This window comes from Misgurnus anguillicaudatus, chromosome 16, assembly GCF_027580225.2.
Source record: "Misgurnus anguillicaudatus chromosome 16, ASM2758022v2, whole genome shotgun sequence".
Lineage (NCBI taxonomy): Eukaryota > Metazoa > Chordata > Actinopteri > Cypriniformes > Cobitidae > Misgurnus > Misgurnus anguillicaudatus.
Window position 1 is genome coordinate 5,463,461 of NC_073352.2, and position 23,610 is coordinate 5,487,070.

A 23,610-nucleotide genomic window follows, 5' to 3' on the forward strand; every position below is an offset into this window, starting at 1 on the left:
GGCAAGTGTATGGACATCCTCTTTCCTCCTGCCCCCTGTAAGGGGTCACACAAACAGAATACGAGCTCGGGTGCCCTCGAGCCACTTTATTGTCAACTGGGGACTGGGGGTTTCGGGCTGTTTTGGCTGCTGGAAATAGGAACGACGCTCAGCCCTCCTCCACAGGGTCAGATTGCCTTTAAACACGGTGAACAGCTATGATTTAAACAGCCTATTAACATTCCAGCCCTTTGGCTTTGTTCAAAGCATTTAACACACGGCTGAAGCATCTAGTGCTTTCATTTATTATGGACTTGTTTGTCCTACAATGTCTGTTTTTTTTTTTTTTTTACTAAATCTGAGTATATAATACATGTCAGGGGGACTCATGTTTGTCAATCATTGAGATCACATTTACTATACCATACAAATCTCATGACATTTAATGTCATGGTTTATCTTAAAAATAGCCAGAATGAAAAAAAGTCCAGATTAAGTTTGTTTTTTTTTTGGAAAGAAACGTGTTTATAATTAGAAAAGTTTACAACTGAAGACATTGGTTACTATATATTTGAATGAATATATGCAAGACATTTAGTGTGTTGTATCTTGTTGTTGGCAGTGTTGTTACAGTAGTTCCTGGTGATGAGTGACATGCTCTTATTTCCTTGTGATGAGTTAGTAATGTGTTTCCTGACCGCAGGATGTGGAAAAAGAAATCATGGCACTTCAAGGTCTTGTCCTTGAGCTGGAATATAAAGAACACTGCTAGAGGAAACAACGCTTTTCATGTCTAAGACAGGAAAAAGTCAATAATAATAATAGAATGTCTACATATTTATAATCGTATCATTATTTGGACCATACTTTGCATAATTGTATGTGCAATATCTTCTTCTTTTGGGAGGAATTTGATTATTTGAGCATAACACTTTAGGGTGATTCTCACGAAATACAGATTTTTTTTAAAAAGCCCTTGAAGCCAATTTGTTTTTGCACATATAAGATTAAGGTCTGAAATGACTATAAGCATTATTTTTAGAGGATTTAAAACATATTTCCTATAGAATTATTTACATTTTTTAGATTATCATTATCAAAAATGATCATTACCGCAACATGATATTGCATTAAATATATGCATTAACAAACTCATGTTTCGGTAATGAGAACAAAAAAGTTTACTATGACAAACAAAATTTCAACTTTTATCTGGAGAGAAAAAATAAGAACTGCTAACCTGGTAGCCATCTTGAGTGTCACAGTCAATTATGTACCAACTATTTTTTTTTAATGTTAGTTCCTTAAACCAGTGTTTCCCAACCCTGGTCCTCGGGCACCCCCTCCCAGAAAGTTTTAGATGTCTCCTTATTTAACACACCTGATTCAACTCATCAGCTTGTTAGGGACACATATTTACCATTTTAGAACAAGGCTGATGAGTTGAATCAGGTGTGTTAAATAAGGAGACATCTAAAACTTTCTGGGAGGGGGTGCCCGAGGACCAGGGTTGGGAAACACTGCCTTAAACAATGATTGAAAATTGTTGCGGAGGATGAGAAAATTGGTTTTGGACACATTTATATTCCTTATTATTGTCTCTACATTTACCAATGATCACCAAATAGCACATGTTTCTTTAATGTAAATGTTTATAGTATAACATGCACTGAAGCTTTTTATTTTTTTTTATTTTTTAATTATCAATATTTCCATTTCAAAGAACCCAAATCCAGTCATGGACATATTGCGGTAATGAAAATTTCCCGCTTAAATGTGGAAAAAACAACAAAATTGGTTTGTATGATGTCATTTGAAATCATGTGCAAAAAAGTACATGAAGAGATGTTTGTAACTGTATGCTTCTTATTTTGATGGCACTTTTTTAATCAAAATGTTTCATGACACCTCATTAAGTCTAATTTTGCGAGAATCACCCTTTAAGGTTGTATTAGTAAACATTAGTAAATGCAACTAACATGAACAAACAATGAACAATATAGTTTTTCAGCATGTATTCTTTCTTGTTGATGATTATTAATGCAGTTATTATTTAAAGTAAATGCCAAAATTAACATAACAATTAATAAATGTTGTAGATTTGTTAATTGTTAGTTCATGTTAACAACTTCACTCTCATTTTGTTATTTCTTTTTTCTGATGAACACAAAGAAGATATTTTGAGGAATGTTTCAAAACCATCAAACCATTCGTGGACCCCATATACTTCCATAGTAAGAAAAAGAATACTATGGAAGTAAATGGCATCCACGAACGGTTAATATCCTCTTTGTGTTCATCAGAACAATAAAATTTATACAGGTTTGTAAAAACACGAGAGTGATGAAGACACAATTTGCGTTTTTGGGTGAAATATCCCTTTAAAAAAACCTTTAACTGGATTTAAAAAAAACATTAATGACTCTTTCGCTGATAATAAACATTTTCATAAAGCATATTTGCCCATGCCCATTGATTAGAGTATAACAACTTAAAAAAAATTGTTAAATTAAAGTAAATATAGAATAACAGATAAAAATATGCGATTAAGCAATTAATCACACGAGTTAACTCATGACAACCATGTGATTAATCTAGAGTAAATATTTGAATCGATTGACATGTCTAATATATAGATGACTTGGACTGAATAATGAAGAAAAAGCAGTCAATAAGAGGTCAGAAATGCTGAATATGAAATCCTTCAGTACTTTTTATAAAGCATCTCAAAAGATTCTTATTAAAATGTAATTTTTACAAATGTTTTTAGGCAAATGGTGACTACATTAATGAAGCTAAAATATAACATAGTTTTGAATTATATTGGATACTTCACGGGGCGGTTTCCCAGAAAGGGATTATACTAGTCCTAGATTAAAATAAATGTGAGAGCTGTCCAAACCGAAAACAACTTGTACTGACATATCTTTAAATACATTAGTGCCATTTGTTTTGCTTAAAATGCACACAAGTAATGTTTTTAGTAAGGCATGTTTGTTAAAACTAGTTATATTTCCTAATCAAATTTAGGTCTAGTCCTAATCCCTGTAGGGGAAACCCCCCTTTAATCTTTACATAATTATGTAATGTTACTGAAGTGTCACTTAGCACGATAATTAGTATATAGTCAGTTTTGTTCAAAATATAACTAAAGAATCGGTAAGCATTTCAAAACTTTAGTGTATAAACTTCTTCAGATTTTCAAGTGATGACCCAACACAATGGTGACAAACCTCTACCCCCCATTAATTTAGTTTGGGTCATATTTTCTTTCACCTTGTGTAATTATGTTCATTTTCTTCAAGGAAAACTTTTCAGTGCTGTTATAAGAAATAGCAGAACTCTTGGAATGATGCTTATTCAACCAAATTAGAGAACCAGAGCCAGCATAATATAATTATTGGCATTTAGTGTCTACAAATTAAACCGATACAGACACACAGCTGTCCGTCATGTAGGCATATGCCCTTATTTGATTATTTTTTATGGCTGGCTGTGAAAAAACTAAGTCAGTTCATTAGGAAGTCTGTACACGTTCCAGGTAACACTATGACCTGAGAATCCCCTGCCCATCATAACATTCACACTAATGAATGCTTCACGAGCCAAATCAAACACAAAGCATGCCTGTTATAACACACACACACACATTTACTGGAATTTGAACGCATGCTGTAGGTCTGATCGTTGGGTGTCTGTGGTTATGCTTTACCACACATCTGCTATTTCATTTCATTATTGTTTCAAATGGTGTTGTTTATATAAAAAAAAAACATAATTTAAAGCAATTCAATCAGTCTATGTATAATTATTCTCCTTGATGGTGTTTGAAATCTTTAAGTAATCTGATTAAGTTTCAATAGCCTAATTATGATGTGAACTTACAGCCCTTATATCTTTATCATTTGAAATACATTTATAGACATGCGGCTGTAGAAATTGATCTATAGCATTTTATATCACACGTGCTGTATGTTAAAAAAGTGTATATAGATCAATCCAAAATCCTAGGCACCCCTGAAAGTGTGTCAAGGATGTGCACAAAAGCATATAGGCTGGACATGTTGTAAGTTTACAGCACAGGAGGTAAGACACATTTCATGCTATGTGACACTTCAGACTGAGGGAGTAAGAGTATTATCACACACACACAGAGAGAGGGAAAGAGAGGAGTGAGTCAGTCAGAGGAAAAGGAAATGATTGTAAATCCATTCAGAAGTTCAGGATTTTCTTTTCAACAGAAAAACAAGCGTTTTATTCTCCTCGTCCTGTGGCACATCCTCTTTGGAGAGTCTTCACCGCGTTTCACCTGATCCTGAAGTTCTGCTCGTTTTATTTGAATGACACCAGGACACAAGACAGTTTGTTAGAATATCTAAAACCCCGGAGGACTGGAAACCTGGAAATGAAGAGAGATTTTACGCTTTTCTGTCGGATTTGGATTGGGATTCCCTTATTCTCAGGTGAGCGCGCGCGTTAAATTCAAATACATGCTGTACAACACAATCAAAAAAACAACGCTTCAGTGATGAAACATACAAGAAACACAAAATTACACAACGTTATAAAATAACAAAAGTGTCGAAAAGCGCGTTACAGTATAATGAACGCGCTTGAAGTGTGACGCGCGTTACCATAGGCTACTGTACTATTAGTGTGCACTGTTTGAAAGTTTGCATTGTGGAGAAAGTTTTATCTCATACAAAAAACCTATGCATAATTTATTTCTCCTTAATTTTGAATTTTAAGTGACTTGCTGCACTTGATCACATGGTCAGACATTACAATGAACAGATATCTGTGTCTTTTTCAAACTGTATAGAGGTTGCTTTGTCAGGTCAGTGTGTTATTCATGAGAAATTTTAATATTCATTTAAGGGAATCATGACCTAAGATGCATACAGTATGATCCCCTATTATCCCTGCTGAAAAAACAATAAAACCATTACAGAAAATTCTAATGGTTTCCATTAAAATACCAATAGGAACCATTATCTTTTACCATTAAAACCACTACACTTTAGTGTATTTTGGGTCATATTCCATTAGAACCAATACAATTCCCAATAAAACCAATAGAATTTCTGTGATAGTGTCTATTAGTTTAAGCAGGGATGTAAACCTTTGCAATTGAATATTATTTATAAAAAAATTTTACTTTCTTCATCGTGTCTTTCAGATTTTAGTTTTACATTTAATCTCTGCTGTTTATTCAGTATTGATATCCTGCACATTTTTACTGCACGGTATTTCTTATGTACACAGTTTATTTCCAACATAACACCTCAGAAATCAGACACTCGGTATGAGGTACAACATCAGCCAATCATAACAGCAAGAAAACATTTAAAACAATAATAATGTGCAACTCTATACGCAAGTCTCTGGTTGTGAGGCAATGTGTCTGCTGGTAGAGATCTCATTGGTGTGAAATTCAGATGATGAAGAGGAACTGAAGAGCTTGAGTTAGCACAGGTGTTGTTGAGTGAGATTCGGTACAGCCGAGGGAAACTCATTTCTCCAGCGTGATGCCAGGTTACACATCAAACGGCAGCACCTCGTGAAGACTTTGGCAGAAGGATGGGCGCTCTCAACACGGCTATGAGAAACCCACTTGTATATGCCTGCGTTAAAACATCTTACAAATGAAAACCACATGGCAGCTTAGTGACCCTCAGTGTTTGTGCAAAAGTCCAAACCAGCAGTGCACCCTTAAAAATAAAGGTGCAAGAATCATTATTGACTAAATGAATTCATAAAGAAACTTTATCATCTGTTTCTCAAAAAAAGTTTATAAAGAAATTATTGACTCAAAGAACCAAAAACGGTGTTATCCAAAAATCGTGCAGAAGCATCTTTATTTATTCAACATTTGCTTTATAATGGTAGCATTCAGTGTGACTCAAATAGTTTGGCTTGGTTGATTTAAAGAATAGAAAATTGCTTCTGTTATTTAAAATGAATAACTTGTCCTGCACTCCTTGTGCTGCACACATGAATAATACCTCAATCATGCAGTTTGTTGTGGAGAGCGGCGCAATTATTCTTATAAGCAATCAAACACAATTCTTGCCTGATGAAAAATAAATTGGCATAAGAGATTGGCATAAGCTTTAGGTCTAAAAGCAACCCCTAGTAACCACAGCCTAGCTTCACTTTTGGATAGGCAAGAACCTTTTAAATTTCTAAGCATATATAATTGTTTTATGTGCAGGTTAATTATATAATAGCATGTGCAATTACAGTAAACAGACAACACAGCATTTTGCGGTCATTCACTGATTTTGAATGAGCGCCGGCTGTGTCTCATTGTAATGAAAAGTGATTAGTGTCTAGAGAGGTATTGATTAAACCCCATTACTAGTTTGACTAAGCAAATATTTCATCATCAGCGCTGCAGAATGTTCCTAAAATGAAATACGACCAAAGCCTTATGCTTTATAACTGGCTATGAAAAGACTTTTGCTGTTCTTATGTCAAGATCTCACTCATAGCAATGTGTTTCATGTTACCATCCTGGTGATTAAAAGCAGCTTGAGATGTACTGTGATGATGTCTTACTGTAGGTGGAGGTTGGCCTGTAAAAGCTCTTCCTGACTTTGGGAGCAGTCGTATTAAAGGTGCAGTGTGTAACTTTTAGAAGCATCTAATATACATATATACATAACTATATTATCAGTGGTGTATAAAGACCTTACATAATTAACCATTATGTGTTTATTACGTTAGAATGAGTCGTTTTTATCTCCATACATTGCGGGTCCCCTTACATGGAAGACGCCATTTTGTGCCGATATGTTTCTACAGTAGCCCTATACGGACAAACTAGTGTAGAGCGCGTTTTGTCACTACTGTATTTTGTCTTAGACAACAACATGTATGTCCTGTGGCGACTACTGTAGCTTCTCTATGCATTTCAGTGACTGGTGGACTGAGCCATTGGTTGCAATTCACAATCTCACAGCTAGATGCTGCTGAAATCTACACACTGCACCTTTATAATGGTGGTGGTGCTGAGGAGGACATTACTATTGCTTAGAGCTCGAGCTTTTAAAAAAACGAATCTATCCCTTAAAAATTAACCACGGTTTTATGTATTGCTGCATATCTTTGTATGACTGCACTGCAAAAAATGATTTTCACATAAAAAATCTTAGTATTTTTGTCTTGTTTTCAGTAAAAATATCTAAAAATTCTTACAATAAGATGCTTTTTCTTGATGAGCAAAATGACCCAAGAAAATAAGTCTAGTTTATAGACCAAAAATGTCAAATTTAAGTGATTTTTTTGCATTAAAAGAGGAACTATATTTTATGGCGTAATAGCATTTTTGGGAGTACTTCGACTCGCCTGAAAAGTCTGCTCCCCTTCTCACTCTCATAATGGGAGAGGGAGGATGTTACTGCGCTGAGTCGAAGTACTCCCAAAAGTGCTATTACGCCATAAAATATAGTTCCTCTTTTAAATCCGCTTAGAAAAGTGCTACGTTTTATTTTGTACCACCAAACTTGCTCGTATAACTACTCGTCTTAAATAGGAAAAACGTTGATGTGTTTGGTCACTTCTAACTTTATCTCTAAATGGTACCATTGAATGAATGGGGCTAAGCTAAATGCTATCGAAGCGTCGCAGCGCGCTCCAGCGCTTACGTGCACGCACACAGATGATAGAGGGATGTATCAACAATTCTTAGTTAAGGTAATAACATAGTTTAATATTGAAAATGAGTAGACTATTCCTTTAATACCAAGTGTAAACAGCCCCTTAGTGTTTAAAGGGGCCATGGCACAAGACTTTTTTAAGATGTCAAATCAATCTTTACTGTCCCCAGAGCACATATGTGAAGTTTTAGCTCAAAATACCATATAAATAATTTACTATAGCATGTTAAAATTGCCACTTTGTAGGTGTGTGCAAAAATTTGGGTGTGTCCTTTAACATGCAAATGAGCTGATGAAATTCAAACACTGATCACAATGATGGTGGTTTGTTTAAATTAAAACTCAATTGTGCTTTTCTCTGCATAAAATGGCAGTGCTGTGGTTGGATAGTGCAGATTAAGGGGTGGTATTATTATAATAAGAGCTCCTTATGACATCATAAGGAGAGCCAAATTTCAACCACCTATTTTTTCATGTGCTTGTAGAGAATGGTTTACCAAAGCTAAGTTACTGGGTTGATCTTTTTCACATTTTCTAGGTTGATAGAAGCACTGGGGACCCAATCATAGCACTTAAACATGGAAAAAGTCAGATTTTAATGCCATGGCCCCATTAAGAAAATGTTCAAGATTTTTTTGCTCACCCCATAGGCAGATTTTTTTGCTTGTTTTATGCACAAAATCACTTAAATTTGATATTTTTGGTCTAAAAACTAGACTTATTTTCTTGGGCCATTTTGCTTATCAAGAAAAAGCATCTTAATTTGAGAATTTTTTGATATTTTTACTGAAAACAAGAATATTTTTTCTTGAAAATCATTTTTTGCAGTGTGACATTAATATAACTTAAATTATTGTGCTTGTTGAGGAAACCTCATGGCAACCAGCTGCATTTTCATTAGCCTTCAAATTGCGCGAACTGAAACTGAAAATAAGCACAACTGATAAACCCTAATATCGCATTGAGGTTGTTTTCCAGGCAATTCAAAAAAAGGATTTATTGCAAAATTGCAAAGGAAACAGTTTTATTTTCATTTACAGGTTATTTGACGTGCGTAAAAGTCGCATGACCATTCTTTAAAGGGGAACTGCGCAAGGAAAAATGATGTTTTAGTTGCATAACATCAGTAAATGGAAATGCCATTTTTATGAAAACAAAAGTTTTGTGCTTATCTGTAATAGAAACCAATCTGCTGTTGCTTTGTCTTAGCAAAATCCCATTAGCGATTGTGTACTGAGTATAGTTGTCATGTCAACTCTAATGAGATGGTGATGTGTACAGATTTATAAAGCGTTAACCTGTTTCAAAATAAAATATATTTTTTAAAAGATATTTAGATCACAAAAAACATCTGTTTCAGGTATTTTGTAGTATCACACCATACAAGCAGAAGTCCATAATGGACTTTTAGTTTGTAGGCTTGCGTTGTCATCGGGTTATACACTGTGTTTTTACTTTAAATTGAGATTCCTCTTGAGGGCCTCAAATTTAAAGCTTATTGCTTTAAGTCCTCATAATTGGAATGAGCTCCATTGCCTATGGAAATGTTTCATGCTGTACTGCGGGGCGTGTTAGGTTTCTCTGGTCAGTGGTATGGCATGGCCTGTCATCGAAGGTCACGTGGGTTCATGGGAAAGAGCCTGGGGATATTGCCAGTGTGTCAATTTCAGATCCGCGTCTCCTCCTTTTACTTCTTATACGGATGCTACACTGCATCCCAGCCATTGTGACGCCTCGTTTTCTGAACTATTAGGTAACAATCAGGATTCGTACTGTTTACATGAATGCACTTAGTATACGTGTAAACGCCTTTCTTTAGAAATCTTATGGGGTCGGGGGTATTTCAGCGATGGTAGAAAACGCAACGGCGAAGTAGAAAGAATATAGCCTCCTGTTGGCACGCTGCACAGGTACAGGAAATACTTGTAAGTGACATGTAGGAAACCCACACAGATGTTATCCCCCCGCCACAACATCCTGACCTCACCCCAAATCCCAGCCAGGAAATAGGAAGGCCACAACGAGGCAGATATACGTTCATGAAAGGACATGCAGGCACATTTTTGGACCTCATCCTCCCGCCGCTGGTGACAGAGGAATCAAAGCGTGCCACTGGCCTTGGGTATGACAACAGAGGAATTGTTTCCAGGTCTTTCTCACTCACTTGTATTTTAATGCGAATGCACATCCCCTTCTCAGGGTTGACCGATGTCCTCCATTGGGAGTCCGGTTGTGCTGACTCCTCAGTCCAGGGAGGAGGTCTGTTGCGTGGCCTGACTGCCCTCCAGTTGTAAGCCGGACACACGGCTATTTCAGGCCCTGTGCCTTGCTGTCTGTCAGGGATGATGTGACCTGACCCTGTTAATGTCTGTCCAACCCTTAAAAAATGCAATGACCTAAAAAGAAATGAGAACGGATGTTTTTTTTAAATGTGGACTTTATAGCATGTCAAATGATAATCATTGCTGATAGATAGATAGATAGATAGATAGATAGATAGATAGATAGATAGATAGATAGATAGATAGATAGATAGATAGATAGATAGATAGATAGATAGATAGATAGATATTATCCCACTTCAGGCATGGGGGAGTTCTCCGGGTTCGGGCCATACCCCATATTCGGAGCTTCACTCCGGATCCAGAGTCTTCCCATAGGATAGCACGCCAAAATATGCTTACTTTCGCAATCAAATTAGATGTAAGGGCGAACTCATGAATGGGAAAATGACCATTTCTAGTGTCTTTCAAAAGGAAACTTGTCATGCAGGAAAACAGGAAATTTACTGGATAGGACAAAAGATGCATTTGCCTATCAAAGGCTCCATGTTTCCGTTCACAGAGCGAAAGGGAAAGGATTTTTGCCACATTATGACTTTTGAAGGCCTCATTTCTCTCTGTTATTATGTCCCACGGTGAATAACAATTTACCATGCTCGCTTTAAAGTGCCAAATTGATTTCTCTTTGCTACAGAGTTCAAGATTGATCTGTTTCTCAGTGATTAAAGTCACTTTACTTCCTAAAATTCACAACCGCTCACATTCAGAGTCTCTTTACGATAACAAATATACATGTAAGATGCTTCAAGCTTTCTGTTATCGTACTCATCTTGGACTAATTTTCTGTAGCTTGATCATGGGTGAGAATGACATCATTGTAATATATTATATAGAGTTTGCTCATATGAAATAAACTCTGGTAATGTCAGATGTAGAGATTTTTATCCCCAACAACGCAGGGGCGGATCTAGAAAATTATTTATGGGGTGGCAAGGGGGTGGCATGAGAAGTACGAGGGGTGGCAATGAAGTAAGCATCCTTGCATGGTTGTCGTGGATACAAGAAATTATATACTGTATTTTCTATATTCGTGTATACACCGGACCTCAAATTTTTATAACATAAAAAAACGCAACAACAAATAAGTACCCAAGCAGCTACCTTTAGCATCTCTACTGTGGCACTCTTTGTCTTAATACACACATCTTACCAATATCTAAAAACACTGACTGTAACCATAATGACAAAAGGTTGAACATAATGGTATAAAGACTGTTATATAAATAAAATAGGTTTGCCTAGTTTATATTAATGTAAAACATATTTAAAAGGCACACATCTCATAACCCTCTTCTTTAATCCTTTCACTCACTTCATGATGTATTTCTGTATTTTCACTTCTTTTTAGCTCTTTGCCATCCATATGTTTCATTCTTTCATGACTTCATCTACTCCTTTCCCTTCCACAACATATTTTTTTGTTTTATTTGTACCTTCCACTTCCATAGTATTTGATTTTTCTATTCTTTTTGGTTAAAAAATGGATATCAGCCTTACTTTTCATAGTATCCTGGAAAATGCAGCATTAAGTTGTCTTTCAAGCTTTCTAAAACATACACAACACTGAATAGTTTTGTCTCCTTAATGAACAATACAATGCACGTATGAAATATTTTGATTGCTGCAGTAGCTAACAAGACATGACGGGCGGCTAACTCTAGAAAGAACTGCTTAAAATATATTTACTGCTTACACAAACCTGCAGTTCAGTTGTTTTAACTACCAAGCAACTACCTCAGGCACTATTAAACAATCAATTTTTGTATTTTTATCCTGATGCAACATTTATCTGTGAAATATGACCGTATTTAGTACTCTGATTTGCTGATGTGATGCTCAACTTAATCACTTAAAGACACTAAAGAGAAACCACTAATGTTTTTCCAGCATGTGATGATGTGAGGTGCTTTATTAGATCAGAATTACTTGCTACAGACGTGAAGAGACTCTTTCTTCATGGGCATAAGTTGCACGTTCATAAACATTCTTGCCTTTAACCTCAACGATGGAAAAGTAACGTTTGTGCTTTTTATACATTGTGCTTGCGTCCGCTACCTTTGTTTTGAGCTCGTTGTACTTGCCATCGCTCTGTTGTTGCAGGTTTGTGCGACTGGGAACGGATGGACTGCAGCGCGAGAACCGGACTGCATGTGAGTACCTTGGATCGGGCGATGCATCCTTTCACAGCAGTTTCCAAAAGTCTCCAACAACGCCAGAAAAGATCGCTAGATTTGTCCTAGTCAATTTTTTAATAAAGCCGCTAAAGGGGTCTAAAAAGTTTCTTAATCTAGCGACAAAGTCACCAAGTTGCCAAGACTGTGCAGACTTTTTTTACACTGTAAAAGACTTTCTGCTCGGACTGACTGTTCGTGCTTGTGTATGAACTCTGCTGCATCTGGTTGGCTAACGATGGAAATTAAGCCAATCATCATCAGCTATGTGGTTGTCCCACCCCCTCTAAGACACACACACACCAATCATAGTCAGATATGTGTCTGCCACCCCTAAACACACGCAAAGACAAACGACATTGCCTTTCTGGTTAAAAGAGCCTACTCGGGTATATATTATATATATTAGGATACCAGCGCTGGGGTGGCATATGCAATGCTTTTATTTAGGGTGGCAAATGCCACCCCGTGCCACCCCGGTAGATCCGCCCCTGCAACAATGTTTCACAGTTTGCTTAGATTTGCCAGGATAAAAAGACGGTAACACTTGACAATAAAGTTGTATTTGTTATTTAGTTAATGCATTAGCTTACATGAATTAAGAATAAACTAAACAAAACACTCTCAGAAAAAGATATATGTACAAAACTTGTCACTGAGGTGGTACCTTTTCAAAACGTACAATTTTGTACATAAAAGGTACACATTGGCACATTAGAGGTACATACCTTAAAGGTTCCACAATGTAAAAATTCTTTGCTGCCTTAAATGTTTTTGTTGAATCAACTCAGATTTACAAGTCATGTCAACTTACTATTATTTATCTAGAGATGAGTTGCTACAACTTATAAAATATAGTTGAAAACAGTCAACTTTATTATTTTTTTAAGTTATAAAAACTCATCTGTAGTTATAAGAACTCATTTCTAGTCAAGATAAATAAAAGTAAGTTGAAATTACTTTTTGTTGATTAAACAAAAAATGTAATATTTTTTTAAAGTGCAGGTATCTGTAGCAAACCTTTTTTAAAGGTACCCTCCTAGTACCAACTTTTGTACCTTTTTTCTTAAAGTGTACAGATTAACTTTAGTTCTTGTTAATTTAAGCATTTACTAAAAAAATTTTTTAAATCAAAAGTTGTTACTGTTAACATTAGTTAATGTACAATGAACTAACATGAACAACTATATTAGCATTAATATTAACAAAGATGAATAAATGCTGAAAATCTATACATAGATTTACATTCTGCATTTCTGATGTTAATCTGGAGTACCTATAGAGTAGTATTACATCCTTTATATCTCCGAAGAGTCTTTAGTTTAATCAGATTTATAAAAGAAAGATTAGCTTTACCGATTCTTTCCGATAACGTACGAAAAATGCAGAAGGAGGAGTTACTACCGCGGGTGGAGCGAGTACGAGTCATGCAACACTATACAACACTGTTTAACTTATGATTCACTACATGTTTGTGTTGTTTATATAATATGCACTTATGTGCCAATTTCCAACATAAGACAGAAGTCTTACTTACCGCATGCAACTCATGACTCGGTTGGGACTTTTCAATGAAATCCAGCGTTAAACAAACACACACGCAAAACTCTGCTGCTTCCCCGGATAATAAAGTATATCCATTGTTTTCATAAGGCTGACTTTCTTCTCCTTACATCCAAAAACACACTTTTTCTTTTGTGCCATTGTTGAGTTTTGAAATTAAACAAAGCTGTCGCGTGATGTGAATGTTTGTAAGTTCTAGCGTCTCCCGCTGATTGACGGGTGGGCGGGGTTTTCCAGGGGAAGTGCCCATATAAAGAAGTGATACGTATAGAAACACCTGAAATGTCAGCTGGGCCTGTAATCGAAAAAAACTGTCCAAAACTTGTACGAACCCTGACGAAGTGCATTCGACACAGAAATACTCTGTAACACGCCCAACTGCTGTTTTGACACTTTGCCTACGTTTAGCATGAGGAAACAACTCTATAACTGTTAATAAGTCAGAATGCTTGAAATACCATTTAACCCCCCCTTTAATTGTTAGTTCATGTTAATTAATGCATTCCCTAAAGTTAACAAATACAACCTTAATGTTAAGTGTTACCAACTCGTTCACCTTGGCAGATCTAAGCACATGGTAATGCATTGTTGGGACCTTTTTAGACTTTTGTCCAAGACCAAATATTGTAATCTGAGCTGTGCTATTTACAGTCATTTTATAGCTCTATATTTTTAATGAATGCCAAATGCACACACATTTTTGCGGTTAGTTTCGTTTATTTATTTATAAAGCAAAAAGTACAGCATAATGCTACCTAAGGTGCTGTACAAAAAATGACTACATACCAATTTTGTAGTACATATGCGGGTTATGCATCTGGTCCGAAGTTAACTTCAGGTTTGTGTTTGTTTGTTGGTCTGGCTAGTGAGTAAACAACCTTTTGAACAAGTGACTTTGGAAAATAAAAATGTTTTGGTTTCCTAAAGACGAGGGAAGATAGTGAGCATGGATCAAGAGAGGTTTGGCAGGCGATGTGTAGTTAACATAGTAATTTTACACAGTAACATGAGATCCGTGTAGTAGTTGATACACTTTAGCTATGATTTAAACTAACTGGATATTTACTTGTTATTTATCAGAAATAATCGCATCGCGGTTACATTTCCAGTCTCTGTTTGTTTAATGGTCTGGCTAAATTAAACTGCAACAAATACCTCATTGAAAATAACTAATGTTTTGGTTTCCTAAAGACGAGGGAAGATTCCAACCATGGATCAACACTATATTTGGCAGCAGATTTGTAGTAAACATTGTATACGTTATATACTCATTTTACACAGTAATGTTAGCTCAGTGTCGTTTTTGATACGCTTTAGCTATGATATATGAACTAAGGTAATCTACATGTTGTTTATTTTGCTTGTTTTTAGAAATAAACTACTCTAAGAGGGGCCATTTTACAAGATTTTTTAAAATGTAAAATAAATATTTGGTGTCTCCAGAATAAATATGTGAAGTTTTAGCTTAATATACCACATAGATCATTTATTATAAGATGTTAAAATCACCACTTTGTAGGTGTGAGCAAAAATGTGCAGTTTTTGGGTGTGTCCCTTTCAATGCAAATGAGCTGATCTCTGCACTGAATGGCAGTGCTGTGGTTGGATAGTGCAGATTAGGGGCGGTATTATCCCCTTCTGACATCACAAGGGGAGCCACATTTCAATTAGCTATTTTTTCATGTGCTTGTAGAGAATGGTTTACCAAACTAAGTTACTCCACATTTTCTTGGTTGATAGAAGCACTGGGGACCCAATTATAGCAATTTTCATGATATGTCCCCTTAAAAGGACTGTTGTTATTGATTCTGTTATTGGAGCTGTTTGTTTATGTTGTTGCTGCTGAAGCCGTCTATACTTTATTGGTTCTATATTAGGCCTAACTTTGATCAAGAAACACTTTTAGTGCAATCAATCTCTGTAAAAAAATGAAGTGTTTTGAAGGTACAAAGATGTTATGACATAATGGCCTGTCACTTAGAATAACATACTTTGTCTTAATTTATTCTTTGATTATTTATATTTTGTCTATTATGTAATCCTTAATATTCCCCAATCCCCCAAGAAAAGTCCCAGATCATTTCTCTGAAACTCACATTTCTGTTCCAATGATCATTCCCAATAGCTCAGGGAATATCACAATTCACAGTATGTTCAGATCTGTTTCACAGAACAGAGGAACTATCACGTTCCTACATCCACTTTCTAAAAATCCACCTTAATGGGCACATAACAGGAATTCATATAAACATTTTGCCTCCCTTGTTTTTTATCCATAATAGAGAACAGGACAGCGGGGAGGTTTTTAAATGCTGCACTAGCATTGCGTGCTTTCAATTACAAAGAAGCCATACAGTACATGCCGTCATTGATTTCTGTCCATAGGGGATAACCCCTGCTAACAGCTTATGTATTACTTCAGTCATATATCACACTGACAGCAGTCAACTCCCCTCCCGGCGGCTACATACAACATCTTCGTAAAAGAAATGTATATGGAAAATATCTGTCGTACACAACATACTGTATCATGCCAATTTAGCGTTGAATCTTTGGCTTTGACGGTGCCCTCAAGTCAACTAAGCCCGATGTAAGACTGCTGTCAGATACCTTCCAAATGTCTATGAGTCGTCTCATTCCTTGGTGTAGTCCAACTGTGTCTACAGGCAATGTTTTGGCAGAAAATACACTTACACGAGTCAAACATCCTTACAAATGTGCAGCGGAGAGTCTGTTGTACAGCTTTATGTGTTTTGATTTATGTTTTTTTTTAGGGGGTATCATCATCTCATCTAGAGAGAGTATGATGAGACGGGAAGCTTCACGCTGTGATCTGCTTAATGTTTGTCATAAATCTTTATAAAGTCAGCATGCAGGCAACTCAGTATTTCGATTTTATAGTGAGCGATATATGTGGAGATAGACCATCTCAAATCGGAAATAAGACAACGTGACATGTTTGGCAAAATGCCTGGGGTAGATTGTGTGTTTGTGAGCTTTAATCTGTCATTTTATAAGCGTCTCGTCTTCTTACAACTTTGGCTCAAATTGTGATGCACCATATTTATGCTTAAACATTTTTACATTTAAGAATGATTAAGATATCGTATTTAAAATCTCAATTTTAAAATAAATATCTTTTGCCACAGCCCTGTAGTCATGATGTTTGGATCTTGACTTTCAGTCTTTAGATTTTGACCTAAACTCATACTTTGGGTCTCATGTTCATGTGCACATGCTTTGTTTATTTTCTGTGTGCCATGTGGTCTCCTGTCATGAGATAATCAAGTCAAGTCTGGTTAGGTGTATTGAGGGCTTTTCTCTGTCTTTCTTTTGCCCTTATGGGCTTTTGTTACATATAAGAAGTTTTATTTTTCACTGTGCAGAAATAGTGCAGATGTTTTGGCCCAAAGCTTTATTCAGTGCAATTTATCACACAGTTGCACAGATACATAAATTATGGGATACTAAATCACCATGTGCAAGGTGGACAGCTACACAATATATATATATATATATATATATATATATATATATATATATATATATATATATATATATATATATATATATATATATATATATATATATATATATGAAGAGTTTGGTTCCAAAACGCAATAAATCCATTTTGACAAATTTTGGTAAAAACGTGTTTTCTATACCAAGAAAGTGACAAGATGAAAACAACTATTTTCTGTTACAAACTTTCACATAGCATCTTTAGGTTATAAAAACATAAAAAATTCAAATCCATAAGTTGATTTTCAAAGATTTATTATAAAAACGGATTATTTTTCCACAAAATGCAATAAATCCATGACAAGTTTTTATTCAAAATGCTATAAATCTATTGAATCAATAGCCTATATAAATGTGCATTCATCTTTGCCATGTTATATTCATTTAGTTGACTAGTGGTATATACTAATAAAAAATATAAACATTAATGTTATTAATCAAAACACTTACTTTGTTATATTAAGATCACTGTCATTGCGGTTACGTCGTCGCTTAATGTCTTTCACAGAGATCAGCTGTAAAATGTTTTTGGTCCTGCTCGATTTTCGTTGACTTTTGAGTAAAATAATGTAAAGTTTTTCATAAGATCCTCTGGGGTCAATGTGTTAGCATGAGAAGCTTGATGCTGTCGGGAGAACAAGCACCCGTCTCCCGAGTGCCTCTCAGGGAAATTATTAGATGCTGATGGCTTACGTTTCTTTCCCGTCACAGAAAACCATCACAGGTTTAGCGATGCAATTAAAGTATTATTTTGTTTTGTTTGTTGATCACGAAGTACAAAGTAGATGAGGAAAACTAGGACTCCGTGGACTCAGCGCGTCCGCCATTGTTTGTTTACATTGCGTGACTGGTGGGCTGTAATATCAGAAATGGAGTTATTGCGTTCTGTAAAAAAGGAGCAGTGGTGTTTATCGCATTTTGGGAAAAAAGGGAGAAAAGATGACAGAATAACACGGCGGATATTGGATTTTGCGTAAAATTAAGAATTTACTTTTAACTACTAACCTGATATAATACTGATTTTGGCAGTAACTCATTTTTTTCAAAAATGGCGTTTATCGCGTTTTGGAACCAAACTCTTCATATATATATATATATATATATATATATATATATATATATATATATATATATATATATATATATATATATATATATATATATATATAAAAGAGGTAAAAATCGAGAGGCTGTGCTGTATTGTGGTTGTTAGGCAACTCTAAGCAAAGTCAATGCAACCCCTTCAGCCATAATTTATGCATGATACGGCACTAGCCTCGATTACCATATTGCTTTTATAAAACAGTTACTGCACAGCACAAATATTAAACACAATAAACACAGTAAAAAAGCCTTTCTTCTGCTGGAAAATAGTCCCTGAATGACTGTAAACAGTAACATGAATGTTTCACATGTTTACCTGTACTTGGGTGTTTTTTTAAAGGTACTGCACGATGATGCACAGAATCATTGGGTGCAGCAGTCGTAGCTGTGTGTAGTTGTCAAAGCTGTTTATATTTAAGGACCCGTTTTTCCCATAGATTGTAAAAAAAGATGGACGAAAAAATATGGACGTAGTGTCTTTGACGTCACCCATAGGATTCTGAAGATCGTTTTTGAAGCCAATAGTAGGCGGTGCCTGCTGTCGCCAATTTGGCCGCACATCACACACTGATATCTGAAAATGGGTAAAGGGGTGTGACGTTGGTGAAGCTGAGGTTGCTGAAACCACGCCCACCTAGCTCGACTCTAGTGACAGCAGTGGCTGTTCAACCGTCAGTCAAAATTAACTGTACAGACCAAAAACAATTTTTCCTATAAACATATTATTTTTTTATCGTAAAGTTGGGCATTTTAACATGGAGGTCTATGGGGATTGACTTCCTTTTGGTGACAGCCTCAAGTGGCCAGTCGATGAATTGCAGTTCACTTCTGTAATTGGCTTCATCAGAGAGATGCCCCTTGTTTTTTCCTGTGTTTTCAAAGCTATGGTTAATCAAAAATTCAGAATATTGTTGTCATTTCACTGGGAAGTTGAGGGCTGTAGTCCAAACCGGATGTTCGCTGTAGGCTTTGAAAGGGGAATTCTGTTAAAGAAAATATATTGCCTGGCACTATTATTTATGCTCTAACAGCAACATTACACACTAACTACAGTATACAGTATACAGTATATATATATATATATATATATATATATATATATATATATATATATATATATATATATATATATATATATATATATATATATATATATATAAAACACATAAACCATTTATTTTTTCCGATCATTTTTTGTTGCTAGTTCATTGTCTATACACACTGTGATTGTTAGAAGTACAGCACGGCAAAATAAATAAACTGCATAGACTTAAATTGAAGGATGGACTCATATTTGAAGATAAAATATAATAAACAAAACTAATGTATAAATAAATAAATAAATAAACAAAACTAATGTATATCAAACGAATGCATAGATGTGTAATCATTGTTGTAATGTTTTTAGTTAAATGCTAATGTTGTACTGCAGAGAAACAACAAATGAAGTGTTTAGCAATAGCTTCAGATGAAGAATGAATGATCAAATGCCAGCTCAGCACATTTGTTCAAGTGATCTTAATTCAGTGGTTCTCAAACTTTTTGGTGCCCCCCAAAGAAAATTCATGACTTAAAACTATCTCATTCAGACTTACAACTTGAATTAAACACAACACATTAAATGATACAATGTAGTGCTGTTGGTTAGTAGCCAATGAACCGACAAAAAATAAAAGTTGTGATTTTCTAGGCAGATATGTTTAAGAACTATACTCTCATTCTGGTGTAATAATCAAGGACTTTGCCGCTGTAACATGGCTGCAACAGGCGTAGTGATATTACCCACTGCTTGAAAATAGCCCCCCTGCCATTGAAAGATACTAAGGGAACTATTTTCAGCTGCTGTGTAATATCATTGCGTCTCCTGCAGCCATGTTACAGCAACTTTTTTTGCAACTTTTAATTTTTTGTCTGTCTTAGTACAAGATGCAACTACAGAAGAGTCAAGTTTTAAATAGGAAAGATATTGAAACTCTTTGGCCATTTTTGAGCGCAATGCTAATGGATTATGCTAAGCTATGCTAAAAGTGCTAGCGCCAGACCCGGAGATCAGCTAAATGGATTCCAAAACGGTAAAAATCAAATGATTAACTCTAGGGGAACTGGAAAATGATATTTTCAAAAAAATTGGAATGTCCCTTTAAATGTATTACACATAAATACATAAATTAATGTATTTCATAAAATGTCATAAAACTGCACCCCTCCGGCACCATCTCGCCCCCCAGTTTGAGAACCACTGCTTTAATCCAATGTGAAATTTCTTTATTAAGAGGAGGTGAGGAGTCAAGGGTCAAAGGTTAGTGACTGCTGCTCTTCTACAATGAAGACAATAATGTGAAAAACAGTTGTTTCTTACTAGCCTGGCTAACACCAGACCAGTCTCATAGAGAATGAGACGTGGATCTGGGAACCATATGCTAATTTTCTCGTATTTGAGGCGTGGTTTGCGAATGCCCAGAGCTGGCGCTACGAATGTCTATCAAATGCGTCTGTATGTAGCTCATAGCCAATCGTTTCAATTGTACCAGATGACGTATGTAGAGCGACATCAATTCAAATGTAAACAACTTTTATAGGGTACGTGTGCACACAGCTGAAAGCTATGCAACTAAACCGGTAGCTGTATATTGATAAGCAACACAATTTAGTGGCATTGTGACAACCACAGTACAGGCATAATTACAATATGATATTAATAAACACCACTTACTAAGTTAATTGTACTTCGTCGACGACAATGCCTAGCAGGTTGGTCCTATAAAACTTTTTTTTTTTGGTCCTATAAAACTCGTGGCTATCATGTCTTGCCATATCCAAACACCCTTCTTGGATATGAAAAGTTGCTATTTTTTAAATAAACTTGCGTTCAAAACTACTTCGAACACTATCTAAGGCTGCATTGAAAAGTAACTTTGCGTCTGTTGCCACGTTATAACAAATAACAAAACTGCTTCGGTGTGTCGCACACTCAAAAAAATAAAAAGTTGGATTTACTTAAAAAAACTTCGTCAAGTGCGTTCCACATAGCTTTGTAGTAATGTAATGTAACAAATAAAATGTAAGTTGTATTTACTAAAAACGTTTGTGTAAAATTGACAATTTAAATGTCACATGGACTAAAGAAATCCTAGTAAAGTCACTATTATGAAACATTTAATTGATGAAAACAAAACTAAAAATAATGATTTAATAACTCCATAACAACGAATCAATCAATCAGAGTGCAGCTGCTCAATACAACCTTTATTTAATTACAGTTTATCAAACATATCACAGACATATTTAAAACGCAATGTAACATTTCAAACCGTTTGTTGGTTTGTTTTGTTCTAAAATATATCAGAACAGGTTAATTAACTTATACTTGGCCACTTATTACTCAGGTACCTATCTAATCGTGCTACACTTCTGCAAGAGGGTACAACAATTCTGCCAGAACAACAATTTACCCATAATACACTGCAGGATCATCAGCCAATGAGATGCAAGTCTGTATTGGTTTTATTAATCTGTTACTTTTACTCAACAATGTTATATTGGCTGAACAAATAATTTTGAAGTAAAGCTGACAAGACACAGTCTTTTGTTGAAATTACTAAGTTAAATTAATCATATGCCGTTACTTTTGTTTGTTAAGTAAAGTGAACAAGAAATTATTTAGTAAAACTAACTCCAACCAAGTTCATTTTTTTGAGTGCATAGACGTCGTCATCCTCCTGCTGCCCCCTCCCCGTTCTGTGATTGGTTCCCTATTTCAGGGGCACGTTTCCATGCTAGACTTGCAGCGTCAATAAATTTGCGCGCAAGGCAGCATGAGGGAAACCCAGGCTAGTTTCTTACCAGAAATAGTTGTAATGTGTGAGATTTTGTGATGAGAATGTCTGTATCAGCTACTGGTTGTGATTTGACTTTCAACAGAAAAAAGCCTGATGAGTAAGGAGATAAATAACCTGAATCTAACACTCAACTAGGGATGCACCGAAAGGAAAAATCTTGACCAAAGCCCAATAAAATGAAAAACTCAGCCAAAGGCCGAATACCAAACAATTTTTTTATTATCTTAATTATTTTGCCAATTTTCTCAAAATGTCCTTTTTACTATATTTATTTTACATATTATTTTTTTTAACATACCAGCAGTCATTATAGGGCTTTTACACCTGGTCACTTCTCTGATCAGATAGTTATCTGACTTGTTAAAAGTTGATTTTAATCCGATCTTCTATTCCCGCACAAAATGCAAATCATTTTTTTTCTTTTCTTTTTATTAACTTTTCTGCCTTAAGAAACTTGCAACAATGCTTATATAGCACTGTACTGTATGTTGAGCAGTGGACGCGCACCTGCGTACACAGTCAAGCACGAGCAAAGATTGACAGGAGATGAAAGAGGAAAATGTACTCAACAAAGCGGTCTAACAAAAAGCTTATTGCTAAGAAAGGTTTTATTTATTTCGGGAGTGTGTTTGTGATTGTAAGGCTTTCCTGGTATTAGGAAGTTTTTATTACATACTGCTGATGCTCTTTGTGGTTATATGACATGAGATAAAGCAGATACCCATGATCACCACTGCAGTGTCTTTCTCATACGTTGCATGATGTTCAAGATGTCTTGATTTTAAATGATAAATGAATCTTGTAGTGTTGTATGTTTTTGCGTCTTTCTCTAACACTTTTACTGGCTTTAACCAACATGTTTGCTGCATTTGCGTGTTTCTCACTCTGCTGGTTGTGTATTTGATCATGTTATCAAAGACCTCATTGTTCATTGTTGTTTTCACTTGTTTTATTTGTTTATGAGATTTTTGCTATTTTAGGCCAAATAATTTTGATTGCCGAACATTGGTGCATCCCTACACTCAACCAATAGTCTGAGATATATATCTGAGACTCAAGCAATAATCTGAGATATATACCCTGAATCTGAGACTAATGCAATAATCTGGGGTTCATAAAGGAGTTATTGCTGAACTTCCTTCTGGATGTTGTATTAGTAATTGTCCTGATATTATGGATTGTCCTGGTTTTCCAGCATATTTTGATATAAACTGTTTCAATTCTGCTGAAATCAATAAATCTCTGAAGCTTAAAATACTTGTGCAGAAAAGCCACCAGGATGTTCGTGTTGAACTGTAAACAGGTCACTGACTACACATCAAATATTTACAAAATTCTATTGTGGGCTCTATTGAGACCGGATGCGTCTGAAACAGATGGATTGTGCACATGAAGTGAACTGCTCCAGAAATATTCCCTTTGATTGACA

At 35.5% G+C, this 23,610-nt stretch overlaps 1 protein-coding gene across 2 annotated transcripts in view; it reads left to right on the plus strand.

Annotated features, from left to right (window-relative positions):
- Window positions 1-4,092: 4,092 nt before the first annotated feature.
- The window catches only part of flt4 (fms related receptor tyrosine kinase 4), a 69,049-nt gene continuing 49,531 nt past the window's right edge, over window positions 4,093-23,610 (plus strand). The window contains exon 1 of one of the 2 annotated variants that reach the window (XM_073854052.1): window positions 4,093-4,442. In XM_073854052.1, coding sequence (XP_073710153.1) covers window positions 4,385-4,442 — 58 coding nt within the window. In that variant the 5' untranslated portion in view covers window positions 4,093-4,384. The remainder of the gene's footprint in view (window positions 4,443-23,610) is intronic. The other variant, XM_073854053.1, reaches the window with a different exon arrangement.